Below are 13,764 nucleotides of genomic sequence, written 5' to 3' on the forward strand. Positions count from 1 at the left end.
CTTTCCATATAAGTAATGAAGTGGATATTCTTCAGCTGTTCGTTCCTGGCAGAATTTTTGCCTCCTGCAAGCTTTTTGTGCTTGAGAAAATCCAGGCCTAACCCAGTAAGTGCTTTGTGATCGCCAGAGCTGCTGAGGCCTTCTGCGTCTTGACTGCTCTTAGCTGGTTGTTTCCAAATGCTCCTGTGTCAAATCTAGTTAATTCCCACAACGTCCTACTGCCAAAGTGAGTAGGAAGCAAAATGGAACTCCTTTAATCAGTCCTACCTAACTCCTTGATATTCTTTGCTTTTATAGTTTTTCTGTCAATGTTACTGGAGTAGAACTGATTTCAGCAAGGTTGCTCTGTTGACTAGCAAGAGAAGGAACACAGGAAGCTATCAAACTCAATCAGACCATTGGCCCATCTAGCTCAGTATTGTCTACACAAACTGGCAGCAGCTCTCAGGCAGGGGTCTCTCCCAGCCGTACCTGGAGATGCCAAGAACTGAACCTGAGACCTTCTGTATGTAAGGAATATGCTTTACAACTGAGCCTTCTAAGGACCACCCCATCTTTCAGAGTGAAGGCAACCTTCACATTATAATTAGTGGTGACTATCTGGCCCATGCTTCAGAAGCTTAGCCTTCTTTCTCCACCCCAATCTGTTGAGGCTCTTTCTCTCTCCTTTATGGCTCAGAAGAAGGGAAGCTTAGAAGCTCTGGATTTGTCCCATGATAGCCCTAAAGAGTAGCTCAGACCTGAATAGCACATGTCACCTCAGTAATCCTTAAGAATATTGGGCAAGATGGTGAATCTTTAACAAGAGCTCTGTAAGGTAGGATGATTGTGTTATTTCCGGATTAGTGATTTGAGGGGGCACACTGAGGTTGAGAGAATATTAGTTTGCCTAAGGCAGAGGTGGCTGACCTTTGGCCTTCCAGATGTTGCTGGACTACAACCCCCATCATCTCTGACCATTGAGGGCGATGTAATCCAACATCTGGAGGGCCACAGATCCAGGGGCAGTCTGTGGCTTATCTCCTCGAAGATCTCTTCCTAGCAGCTCATTTTCCTTCTCCCCCTCCCAACTTCTAGGAAAAAATAGCCAACTAAAGGACAGATAAGATAAGCCTAGACAAATAGCAGTTGCCTCCTCCAGCTTTCTCCCTGTCTGTCTCTCTCTAGGAGACTCCAGCCATAGGGCAGGGGGTGGTTTTGAAGCTGCTGTGTCTCAAGCAGTGAATGTAATCTGTAGCCAGAGACACAGATGTAGCCCTATTTGGGAGTTCTGTTTCTGTGTACAGTACAACATACATGCAAAAGAGAGTGGGGACAAGGGTGGATAAAAATCATTTTTTTAAAAAAAAATATTAAATGGATTTTTTAAAATTTAAATCGGATTTTTTTATTTAAATCGGATTTTTAAAATAAAATGCTTTTGGAGGAAAAATATTTCAAAAGATAGTTTTCTATTTAAGTTATATTATCGTCCAAAGGCTATTCATCAGGAAATAAGGATTTGTTTTAAGTTTTTCATGTGTGCTAAAACTCAGTCTAAGTTTTTTTTAAAAAAAGTTTAACCACATCAGTTAACAAACATGGATACATGTGCTATAATGCTATTGTTTTAGTTAAATAAATTGTTTAAATTGTTATTAAGGAAATGATTATCAACAGTTGACTTATTAAACCTCACAATAATTTCATAATTATCTATGTATTTCTAATAGTATAACCAAAATTGTCTCTGAAAATTTATTATGCCAAAAATGAAACATTCATCTGGTTGTAAATATTAAGTTTATACCAGCAAAATTGAGTCTGTTTAAAAAAATGATTTAAATCAAGTCTTACTGACTAGTGATTTAAATTTAAATCAAATCCACCCTCCTCTGTTGTCCTCAAGATCATGGAAGGTGCTTCTGATTGGGGGAGCCTCCTATACTCATGGGGATTCCCTGCATGATTTAGAGCCCTGCCTGTCCAGAGCCTCCATGAGTTCTTGAATCTTCCTGCTTCAAACCTTCAGCCTCTAAGAATTGGAATGTAATGGGGATGGCAGTGGGACAGTGCACTCATCCTTATCTGAGTTACACATTCGAGCAGAATGCCTGGACGGGGCTAGTTGCATCTGCTTGCTTTTCGAAACACAGTAGAGCACGTGGGCCAGCGCTCCTGTGTGCTCTGCTTCGGTATTGTGGCTGCATTTATTTCAGAGCTTTTATACTCTGTCCTTCTTATAATCAGTAATATAAACTATAAAGAAATTCACTCATCCAGTATAAAAACAGCAGTACAAAGCCTTTACTCTAACCAGCCTCGATGTCGGATTCCAAAGCCAAATAAGTTTACATCTCTGGTGTAGAAATAGCTAGTTTCTCAAGTGGGAGGGAGCTCCATAAACAGAGCACAGCTACCAACCATGCCTTGTCTCATAACGCCATCTTGCACTAGGACTTTCGGGCGGATCTTGAGACTCGGGGTGGCAGGTCTTGGGAAAGACATATTACTAATGAGTCCATTGCTTTCACACAGATATACATAAATGTAATTGGCCTCTTATAGTGGTGGGACAGGAGCCTAAGTTCATTACCGTATTTTTCGCCCCATAAGACACACTTTTCCCCCTCCAAAAATGAAGGGGAAATCGGGGTGCGTCTTATGGGGCGAATGCCTGCAAGCCTCGCGCGCCCGGCAGGAGGTCCCACCGGGTGCGCGAGGCTTGGGGCGGCAGCCTGTCGCCCAAAGCACGGGGAGCCCTCGGGAGGGCTCCCCCTGCTTCGGGCGAGTGTCTGCAAGCCTCGCGCACCCGGCAGGAGGTCCCACCGGGTGCGCGAGGCTTGGGGCGGCAGCCTGTCGCCCGAAGCACGGGAAGCCCTCGGGAGGGCTCCCCCTGCTTCGGGCGAGTGTCTGCAAGCCTCGCGCACCCGGCAGGAGGTCCCACCGGATGCGCGAGGCTTGGGGCGGCAGCGGACTGCTTGCGCGCACCTAGAAGCTTGGGGCGCGCTGAGCTCAGCACGCCCCAAGCTCCTGGTGTAGCGCAGCGATCCGCTAGCCCTGGGAGAGCCCTGCGGCTCTCCCAAGGCTAGCGGACTGCTTGCGCGCACCTAGAAGCTTGGGGCGCGCTGAGCTCAGCACGCCCCAAGCTCCTGGTGTAGCGCAGCGATCCGCTAGCCCTGGGAGAGCCCCGCGGCTCTCCCAGGGCTAGCGGACTGCTTGCCGGCACGCAGAAGCTTGGGGCGCGCTGAGCTCAGCACGCCCCAAGCTCCTGGTGTAGCGCAGCGCACCTGGGGGGGAAATATTTTTTTTCCCTTTATTTCCCCCCAAAAAATCTAGGTGCGTCTTATGGGGCGAAAAATACGGTAATCTTTCAGAGTGCCTCTCCCTATATGAAACTACCCAGATTTTTTAATCTTCTTTTGAGGCTGTCCTCCAGGTTCCTTTAGTTGAGATTCCTGCATTGCAGGAGATAGGACTACATGACACTTGGGGCCCTTCCAACTCTATAGTTCTGTGGTTCTAAGGGTTGCAGCAAGAGACAGGGCCTTTACAGTTGTGTTTCCCTGCTTGTGGAATGCTCTCCCTTGTAAGATCCATGTAGCACCATCAATTAACATTCTCTTGGTGCCAGATGAAAACTTATTCCAGGCATTTGATGGGCTATGATGATTTTGCTGTCTATTGCTGTTATTTTCTCTGCTATTCTATTTTACTGCATCTGTTTTATGCATGATTTTTATTGTATTTTCCTGTTTTTCATTATGCTTTATGCACTTAAAATTTTGCGAGTTATTTGGACACACTCCTGTGTGCAAAGGGACTCATCAATGGGAGAAAATAATAATTTTCTAAGCCAGTTTTCTCATAAGTAAGTTCCACTGAGTTCTATGAAACTTTTTAATTTTATTTATAAAACAGTTTATATGACACTGCGTCATTAAAAAAAAATCTCACATTGATTTACAACAAAATGGAAACATAAAACCAGACAATAAAATCACAAAAAGTTAAAAGCAAGTTAAGCGCAAAAAGAAATTGGAAACAAACAGCAATAGACCATTGTGGGAAATGTTTTCTTAATTGCCCGCAAAGGCCTGGCAGAACAGAAAAGTTTTCAGTAGAAATTGGCACAAAAGGTGCCCGCTGAATATCTATTGGCAGAATGGGCCAATGATACTAAAGGTTTGATTTCTCATTGTCAAACAAACCAGACCATCCAACTCTGGGAATGTCCAAAGACTCTGAGGATTGAAATGATAAAATGCTTTGGATTATGTTGCCACTGCTTATTTTTTCCTCTTTTTTATTATTAAGGGAGAAGAGAAATGACCTAACTACGTTCTACCCTGAAAGGGTGAAAGGGGGTTGGGGAGGGGAGTTGGGGAGGCCGGAAGGAGAACTATGCCTGGGGTTCGGAGGAGGCCGCCTGCAAACAGGACCCTCACGTCGCACTGCACACACCATCATGTCGCCGTGTTCCTGCTCACGTTCTTCAGGTAGGTTGTTGCAACTGAGTCTGTACAATAGCCATTTTGTGGGGTTTGTGGACGGTTGAGCAAGTTGAAGGTGGAGAGACAGTTAAGAAGCTGATTCTGGATGGAGATGCTTGCTTGATATTTGCTTGGGTGTTCTCCTCGTTGCCTGTGGTGAGAAACTAGTGGCCCTCTAGAAGTTGCTGGGCTACAACTCCTGTATTCTTGACCACTGACTATGCTGGTTGGGGCCAATGGGAGTAGTACTCTTAATAATAGCAGGAGTGCTACAGGTTCCCAATCCCCTGCCCCAACTCCTCTTCTATTCATTTTAGTTTCTGGTTTGGCTTTTGGGAGGTTGTGTTCTTCTACAATGTACATGCAAAAAGCGGTCTTCCCAAGACCAGCTTTTAAAATCCTTCCCCACTCTAACCAATATTGTACTTGCCAGTGACAAGGGAGGGCCAGATTTCATCCAAAATGATCCCTACACAGGAATATAACTCAGCAGATTGTCGTCCACATAACCTCCAGGTAAAGGCAGAGATAAACCTGCCTTTAATTATGAAAGCACAACACATAAGGGAGGGCAGTATATCACCCCCTAAAAGGAAAACCACCCCCAAGGAGATCTCTCTGGGCTTTTGACTAAAATGAGATATGTAGATGAGGAGGGACTAGGTTTCTGCCAGACAGAACATCCTCTGGAGGAGGCCTTGCAAAACAAAGGTCCTATGACTACTAATGTGAGCATCTTACATCCACCATCCGAAATCATTGAAAGCCTGGGCAGCTCCCTGTGTAAGGATACCACCAGAATAAATGACAATCAGTTGCCACAAAAAATGGCAAGCTCCAAAAGTTCTTTGGAAGTGAGAAGGGCAGCACCTCTCAGGAAATCAGATAGCAATTCTTGTAGGTATGAGAAAATAACCTGTGTGTGATATTCCTTCTTTCTCTCTCTCCCTTCCTCCCCACCCCCTTAATTTTCCCAGCTACTCTTTGCTCCATGCCTCCCGGAAGACGTTTAGCAATGTCAAGGTCAGCATATCCAACCAGTGGACCCCCTTTCCCCATAACAACAGCTCCCCCAGCCTCCAACCAAATGAGGTAAGTTAGTCATAGCCATCCATTTCAATGAGTTTAGTTTGAATAGGGCTAACCTAGGATATAAAATTCATATTACAGGTCTGCAGGTTGCCCCCAAAAGGGATGCTTTTCTGTCCACCAGGGAGGGGTGGGCCCAACAGCTATTACTTGTGAAGTGGTAGCTCATCTCACAGAGTTGGTCCCCTGGAAGGGGAAGCTCCCTTCTCCATTGTGGGAGCCAAAACAAATCATCTGAGCTTTCTTTGGGTACCATCCAAGCACTACATCCTGTTGTCGCAGGAGAGTGATCTATTGGAGGAAGGTTCCATGGGGCTGATTTCACTGCATTGTGTCCCACGTGACATCTGTATAGGAGCAGTGATGTGAAAGAATGGCTGGGGGGGCACACCTTGCTCTCTCCTGCTTGTGTGAGTTCAGCCTGGTTTCTCAATAAGCAGAATGCACAAGATTTCTGATGTAGGTAATCTTGACTCCATTAAATATTGACTTTGGCCAGTGTTGGATGTATTCATCCAAACCGCCAAAAGCAAGGGAAGGGGAGACAATGTGACGTTCTCTTTTTCAGCACTCTAGGCTTTCTAAGATTTCACCCAGCTCTGTAATGCCTGGAATTTTCCTTTAATGGAAGCAAGAGAGGCAAATGACTGTCGTCCTTTAGCAGCTGCAGCAGCAATGGCTCTAAAGGAAGATCCTATAGAAATGGGTGGGACTTGCCTCCAGATAAACCTGAATAGGATAACACTCTAATTTTTTTGTGCCAGCTTCTGTATTCTTGGGTTGCTCCCTTTCCTCCAGACTGTGAGTGAGACAGTGGCAGATAATAATAATAATAATTTATTATTTATACCCCGCCCATCTGGCTGGGCCTCCCCAGCCACTCTGGGCGGCTTCCATAAAAACCAAAAATACAATAAAATATCACACGTTAAAAACTTCCCTGAACAGGGCTGCCTTAAGATGTCTCCTGAATGTCAGGTAGTTGTTTATCGCTTTGACATCTGCTGGAAGGGCGTTCCACAGGGCGGGCGCCACTACCGAGAAGGCCCTCTGCCTGGTTCCCTGTAGCTTTGCTTCTCGCAATGAGGGAACCGCCAGAAGGCCCTCGGCACTGGACCTCAGCGTGTATTTTGCCACCCAAACGGGCTCCTTTCTCAGAAGCGGGCGAGTACTGTCTGCCAATCATGGTGTCGGAGCTGTGGAGAACAAGTGCTCAGGAATAGCTGGGGTGCCACATAACAAAATCTATAAAAGGAGGATTAACACAGTGCAATCGCCCCTTTGCTTACAAGGTGGAGGGGGACATTTTTCTCTTCCATGCGCAAGAAATGGTTGGGGAACATTTTTAGCGTGCTTATAATAGAAGTGAGCCGGGCTGCCAAGAACCAGATCAAATTGCTTGGGGGGCCTAGATTTTACTTATGGGCCAACAGTTGGCCATACCTAACTCTACATAAAACTAAAGTTGGCTGTCTGCAAGTTGCCATAAGGCTGCGATCCTCTGCATTCTTACTCTGGAGTAAGGCAATTGCATCCAGTGATTCTTGAGTAGTAGTAGTAGAAGAGTTTGGATTTGATATCCCGCTTTATCACTACCCGAAGGAGTCTCAAAGCGACTAACATTCTCCTTTCCCTTCCTCCCCCACAACAAACACTCTGTGAAGTGAGTGGGGCTGAGAGACTTCAGAGAAGTGTGACTGGCCCAAGGTCACCCAGCAGCTGCATGTGGAGGAGCGGAGACGCGAACCCAGTTCCCCAGATTACGAATCTACCGCTCTTAACCACTACACCACACTGGCATGCAGTAGCTCAGGTTGCCTCCCTTTCTGATTCAGGGCAAGTACACACAACTCCACACTTAACCTATACCCTTGTCCCTTAGTCCTTTCAAAAGGCTGTGTGTGGTGTAACAATACAATCATCAGCACTCTTGATTTATGCCTTTAGGTAGTGTCAGAAGACTAATGTACCCCTTGCTTTTAGAGATTTGTGCTCCAGATAACCATATGGAAAATGGCTTGGCTGTTTGCAAGTTGTCACTTGGAAGCAGCAATATAATCTGTCATTGCACATTGTTTTGTTTGTAATGGCACAGTAAGGGCCACAAACATGGTGCCTCTGGGCAGAGATGTGCCCGCAGAGAGCTTCCTTTGTGCCTTAAAAGCCCCGTCCTCTTTCCGTGCTCCCTGGTTAAGTTCATCTTGAAAGAAGTGCTTCCCCCCAAGCCTAATGGTTGCAGTGTGTATGTGTGTCTTCCTACAGATTTCAGGTGGGGAGAAAAGCTGATCTCTCAGCCCACACAGTAGGCGTAGGGGGGGATCCCAACCCCCCCATTTTAATTACTGGTATGGAGGGGGGAAGAGAGTGTGCATTGTATTGTGTACATGCATATGGCTGCTTTGCATGCATAGTGTCTGCAGTAGCTTCTCCAGTTTGCATATGTGCCCCATGCCCCCAAAGAGCTGATGGCTACATTCAAAAAGTTGTGTTCAAAGTAAAAAGTTGTTTAACATCATGACACGGCGCAGATCTGGGGTCTGCCAACCAGTCGACACTCAGTGGAGAACTGCATCAGAATCATGGTGTCAACATCTCCCCCAACAAAAAAAAGTTAAGAGTAAGTGTCAAATGTGAAGCAGCCCTTTCTGGGTAATTCCAGGTGGGGTGTGTTCGTACTTTGAAAAGTAAGACAGTGTAGGACCTCTTCAGTAGAGCCCTTAGGAATAAAAACATTAACATCTTTATCTAAAGTGCAAAAGGGACTGACCTCTAGTGGTTGGAGTCAGTGTTACAGTACTGAGATTGCTTCGTACTTCTGATGAAGGCTGGGGCACTGAAGATGAGTCGTGCTGGTTATCCCTGGTCACTTTTAAGTTGGTGTTAGGCTTGGTTATCCCATCAGCACATTTGAGATCCCTATTTTGGGGTGATTTTTGCTTCTCTCTGCAGCTCTGGAACAATAGCCATATATTTCCCGATACTAGGAAAGCCACACTCTTCCTTGGAACTTTGGACACCATCTTCCTGTTCTCGTACGCTGTGGTGAGTGAAACCTTTTCCCCATCAAACTCTAAAAGCCTGTCTAAAAGAGAGAGAGAAAGAAGATCACAACCCCCTCAGGTCTGGTGTGGGGGGGTGTACGTTTGTAGGATCTTAAGAACCTAGGAAGCTGCCTTACCCCGAGTGACATCTTTGGTCCATCTGACTCAGTATTGCCTACGTGGACTGACAGCAGACTGCCATGGTTTCAGACAGGAGTCCACCTGCCCTTCCTCAAGATGCCGGGGTTGATGCTGGGACATTCTGTGGATAAGGCTGATGCTCCGCCCCCCAGCTACAATCCTTCCCAGTGAATTAAGCTCTGGATCCACCAAATACTTGTGTGGCTTTGCAGAAGCCGGGGCATGGATGAATTCCTGCCTTCCCTAACTTGGTGCCCTTCAGAGGTTTGAACTCTTCTAGAATACAATATAGAATTCTAGAATACAATATAGCCTCTTCTAGAATGCAAACCACAAAGAATAGTGCGATACTTTGAAGCCTACTGTGTTGAAAGCATTCATAGTTCAAAGACTACATCATATTGTTAAATGGTAATATTTTCCTCTCTTTTTTAAGGGTCTTTTTATCAGTGGTATTGTTGGGGATCGTCTGAATATGCGCTGGGTCCTGTCATTCGGCATGTGTTCCTCTGCAGTCGTGGTAAGCTGGGAAATCTCAGCTCAAGCTGGGAAGAGATGTGCAGTTCCTACAATACTTGGTTTTTGACATGGAAAATTTCATTGTAGTCAGACTTATTCCTGAGGCAATGAGGAGTCTAGGGTTTTTAGCATCTTTTGATTTTGTGTATGGTAAATTTGTATCCTCTGGCCAAGGGGAGTTGTTAGATTCATGAAAAAATCCTCAATACTGCACATGTTCAGCTACTGCAAGGCTTCAGCTGGTTAAGCACAACCAAGCTAGTAAAGAAAAGACATGAAACCTGACTGCAGTGCATATTGTTCATGCAGGCTTTTGCAAACCCACTCTGCAGTGAGATCTTTTTTGGCCTTTCCAAATTAAGCTGGTTCAACTGGGATCTCAGTTCCATTGCTTGCACATGTCTGTATGCTTCAGGTCTTAGTTGGTAATTCAGTCAAGAGATTGGGAAGCACCGGGTTATTATAGCATCTAGAAATAATTGGCTGGAATTACTTGTTTTCAGCCTTAGTAATTAGGTTTACATTCCTTCTGAATGCAGCCTAGGTTGATTTTGACCTACTAGGTCTGTGTGGCTCACCTGTGTGGTTCTCTTTGTCCTCGACATTCCTCCTTCCTTTTAAACTGGTTCATTTCTTCCACCTTCCATTGTCTTTTAGCAGCCCCAAAACGTCTATTCTCTTAACCCACGGTCTTGTAAATTAGTGCCCTCTTTGCTTTGTCTCCTATAGTGAGCAAGGATCAGCTCCAGGTGATCCTAATCAGGGAAATATTTTACAGAAGTGTTGCTACTTCTTTTCTTTTAGGTCACAAGTGATTAACACAGTGGGCCAGTGAGTTTTGTAGGCTTATTTGCAAGGCTGCTTTCACCTTGCTGTTAACCGCGTCACCTTCTTTCCTCCCAGGTGTTTGTTTTTGGCACTGTCACTGAATGGCTTCATTTCTACAACAAGTGGTTCTATTGCTTCCTGTGGATTGTGAACGGCTTGCTGCAGTCAACTGGCTGGCCCTGTGTCGTAGCTGTCATGGGAAACTGGTTTGGCAAAGCCGGGTATGTTTGTTCCTCCTCAGTCACTTCCTATTCATTTGTGCCTTGTCTCTCCTCTGCGTGTGCATTTTGCAATGTACCTGTGGTGCTCTCAGATGTTGCTGAACTACAGTTCCCACCATCCTTAGCCATTGGCCATGCTGGCATGGGCTCATGGGAGTTTGAGTCCAACAACTTGGGGGGGGGCACAGGTTCCCCATCCCTGTGATATGCACTGGAGTAGATCTTCAAACTTAACAAAAACACTAATGAATAAATACACATATACAGTGGTGCCTCGGGTTAAGTACTTAATTCGTTCCGGAGGTCCGTTCTTAACCTGAAACTGTTCTTAACCTGAAGCACCACTTTAGCTGTGCCGCCGGAGCACGATTTCTGTTCTCATCCTGAAGCAAAGTTCTTAACCCAAGGTACTATTTCTGGGTTAACGGAGGCTGTAACCTGAAGCGCCTATAACCTGAAGCGTATGTAACCCGAGGTACCACTGTACATATATAAATAATATGTGTATGCATGAGCTGCAGTCCTGAGGTAATTTCTGAATCTTCCTCAAGTTTCTGTGTAAACAGAATCATTTGTTTTGTTAGACGCTCTTGGATTGCCTTAATTTTCATTGTAAGTAGAGACAAGGGTTAAATGGCAGCATTATCTCTGGTGTGCAGCATTGGGTGAAGTGCCCAGTTCACTGAAAACAGACCTCTTGGGCCAGTATTTCTAGGAAGCCTGGAATCCAAGAATGATTGGGTGACACACACAGAGCATCTCTCTGCTAGCAATGTTGGTATTCCCAATGAAGTGGACAGACCCGTGAAGGCTTAACCATGCATGCAAAGTCTGTTAAGGGAGTGTGGAGAGGAGCATTTCACTGGGTGTGCCTCATAAATTGGACTCTTCTCTGTCTTCATTTTCAGCAGTTAACCAATTTTTTCTTTCTCTCTTGGACACTCAGGAGGGGGCTTGTGTTTGGTCTCTGGAGTGCTTGTGCCTCGGTGGGCAACATTTTTGGAGCTTTCCTTGCCTCTTCAGTTCTGCAGTATGGCTACGAAGTGAGTGTTGTTTGCCTTCCACATGGACTAGAGCTAGTCTTGGTATGCAAGACTGAAAACCATGGGTCCCCCTGCTGGAGCTCATTTTTGAGGGAGATGCTGTCTCCAGCTTTGTCTTAATATTTACATGAAACCATTGGTTGGGTTGTTCATGGTGGGCAGCTGTGGCTCTGGTGATGGGAATGTCAGTTTGTCCCCTCCAATCCAAAGAGAATGTTCTTAACGTAGGACTATTCCTGGGTCTGGACCTTCTCCTGGATGCCCAGATTGGAGCTGTGGCCAAGAAGGAAGTTCTGTTGGTCTTGGCTGATTCTTTAATCATTACCTTCCTGGAAAAGAAGCACCTAATATCAGGGTGCATAGCCTGGTAGCCTCTAATCTGGAGTACTACAATTCAGTCTACATGGGGCTCTCGTTGAAAGCTGCCAGGAAACCACTTGCTCCAAAACATGGCAACTAAACTAGTATTTGGGATTAGCTATGCCACTGTTCTCTGTTAACTTCAGCTGCTGCAGATTTGCTCCTGAGCTATATTCATACTGCTACCACTTGCTTCTAAACCCTTAATTGTCTAGGTCAAGGATATTTGAGTTCCTTCTTCCATAGGAAACTTCCTAATCACTAAGAGATGGGTATAAGTACCTTCTTGTGATCCTACAGACAGAATGGGCCTTTTTGGTGATGGCCCCTAAGCTTCAAAATTGTCTTAAGAATTAGGGTTTTTTGTTGTTTTTCTATTTTACTTCATGTCTCTACTTGTAATTTAAGTTGTATTGTTTAAAACCTGTTAATTGTGAATCTGATAGGATTGGAAAGTGGGCTGAAAGGCAGTCTAAATAAATACACAAACAGAAAACTCCCGTTTATTATTTTGTCCATTTTTTTGGCCACACCAAACCAAGTAGTTCTGTTAAAGTTTTTCCATTGTGTTTATTTGTGCCATTTTTCATGTTCTGTACATCTCTTACATTTTGATGGTTTTAAGGAACTTGTAAATCTGTTTTACTAGCATGAAGTGTTGAAAATAAATAATAAATGGAGTTTTGTGTTTGTGTATTTATTTAGACTGCCTTTCAGCCCACTTTCCAATCCTATCAGATTCACAATTAACAGGTTTTAAACAATACAACTTAAATTACAAGTAGAGACATGAAGTAAAATAGAAAAACAACAAAAAATCCCTAATTTTTAAGGCAAAGAGACTAAAAATACATGTGTAAGAGCTCTGCATTTGTTTCCCCTCTTTCAGTATGCCTTCCTGGTGACAGCTTCAGTCCAGTTTGCTGGAGGAATCATTGTCTTCTTTGGCCTGGTGATTTCCCCCAAGGAAGTAGGTGAGTAGCAGTGAGGTGACCACATCCTCTGACTTTTCTACTTGCAACCCAATCTCCTTTTATTGCATTAAGTGTATAGCTTGTGGATGATAGTGGTTCAGTTCACATTCCACCAACTCTGTACTGGTTACACAGCTGCCTATTCATTTCCAGATCCTACTTAAACACTTTTTTGGCCTTTAAAGCTCTAAAAAAAAAAATGAGGCTAGGTTATCTCAGGGACAGAGTGTTAATTTCAGCCTCAGAGGCCCTGCTCTGCCCTGCAGGTAAGGACTGCAAGGTTCGCATCAGGAACGAGGCCTTTTCAGTGCTTGCCCCACACCTTTGGAACTCTAGCCCTGGGGAAGTCCACCTGGCTTCATTTCTGCTGCTTTTTAAATGAAACTTGAAGACACTTTTTTAAAGCTGTCCTTGGACTTGGAAAAAGTTTTAGTTGCTGCTGTTTTGTTTTTGTTTAACGGATAGCTTTGATGTAATTTGTTGCATTTATTATTTTTTGTTTCATGACGATGTCATGTGCACTAAACTGTTTGTAAACCATCAAGTGAAACCATTGGGCCCTAAAAGGTGGGTTAGACATTGCTTTAATATGTTGCTAAAACGCCAAAACTTTTTCTACACGTGCTCAGCTCCTGCTATTATTATAAACTGCATCTTAGGCAGTGGCACTGAGAACCAGTGGGGTGCAGGAGCTATTTATTTAAACCATTTACATACCCCATTTCTCACAAAGTCGAGTCAATTAGCCAGGCAAAAGCAGGGCAGTAGAGAGAGATGAAAACACAAATATGCAAACAAAACACTAGCAGCAAAACTGTGTGAGCACAGAGGCAGGAGGCAGGTGGAGAGCTACTTTGAGCAAGTAGCAATGGTTCAATACAAGGAGGAGGCAAGCTCTGTTTTGATTTTTCCCTTTTTAATTTTTGTTTCCAATCAAACATCCGTTTGCAAAGAGTGTCTAGAACAGGGTTTCTCAAACTCAGATCCCCAGCTGTTTATGGACTACAGTTTCCCATCATCCCTGACCACTGGCTCCTGCTAGTCCAAAAATAGCCAGAGACCCAAGCTTTGGAAAC

General features: G+C 44.7%; 1 protein-coding gene across 1 annotated transcript in view; it reads left to right on the forward strand.

The window, feature by feature from the left end:
• Window positions 1-13,764, forward strand: part of SLC37A3 (solute carrier family 37 member 3) — a 29,112-nt gene that overhangs the window by 1,591 nt on the left and 13,757 nt on the right. Inside the window, exons 2-8 of the mRNA XM_081212258.1 lie at window positions 4,297-4,478; window positions 5,450-5,564; window positions 8,511-8,603; window positions 9,180-9,263; window positions 10,166-10,311; window positions 11,258-11,354; window positions 12,604-12,688. Coding sequence (XP_081068384.1) covers window positions 4,384-4,478; window positions 5,450-5,564; window positions 8,511-8,603; window positions 9,180-9,263; window positions 10,166-10,311; window positions 11,258-11,354; window positions 12,604-12,688 — 715 coding nt within the window. The 5' untranslated portion in view covers window positions 4,297-4,383. The remainder of the gene's footprint in view (window positions 1-4,296; window positions 4,479-5,449; window positions 5,565-8,510; window positions 8,604-9,179; window positions 9,264-10,165; window positions 10,312-11,257; window positions 11,355-12,603; window positions 12,689-13,764) is intronic.

Source organism: Podarcis bocagei (assembly GCF_964188305.1).
Source record: "Podarcis bocagei genome assembly, chromosome: 10".
Classification (NCBI taxonomy): Eukaryota; Metazoa; Chordata; class Lepidosauria; order Squamata; family Lacertidae; genus Podarcis; species Podarcis bocagei.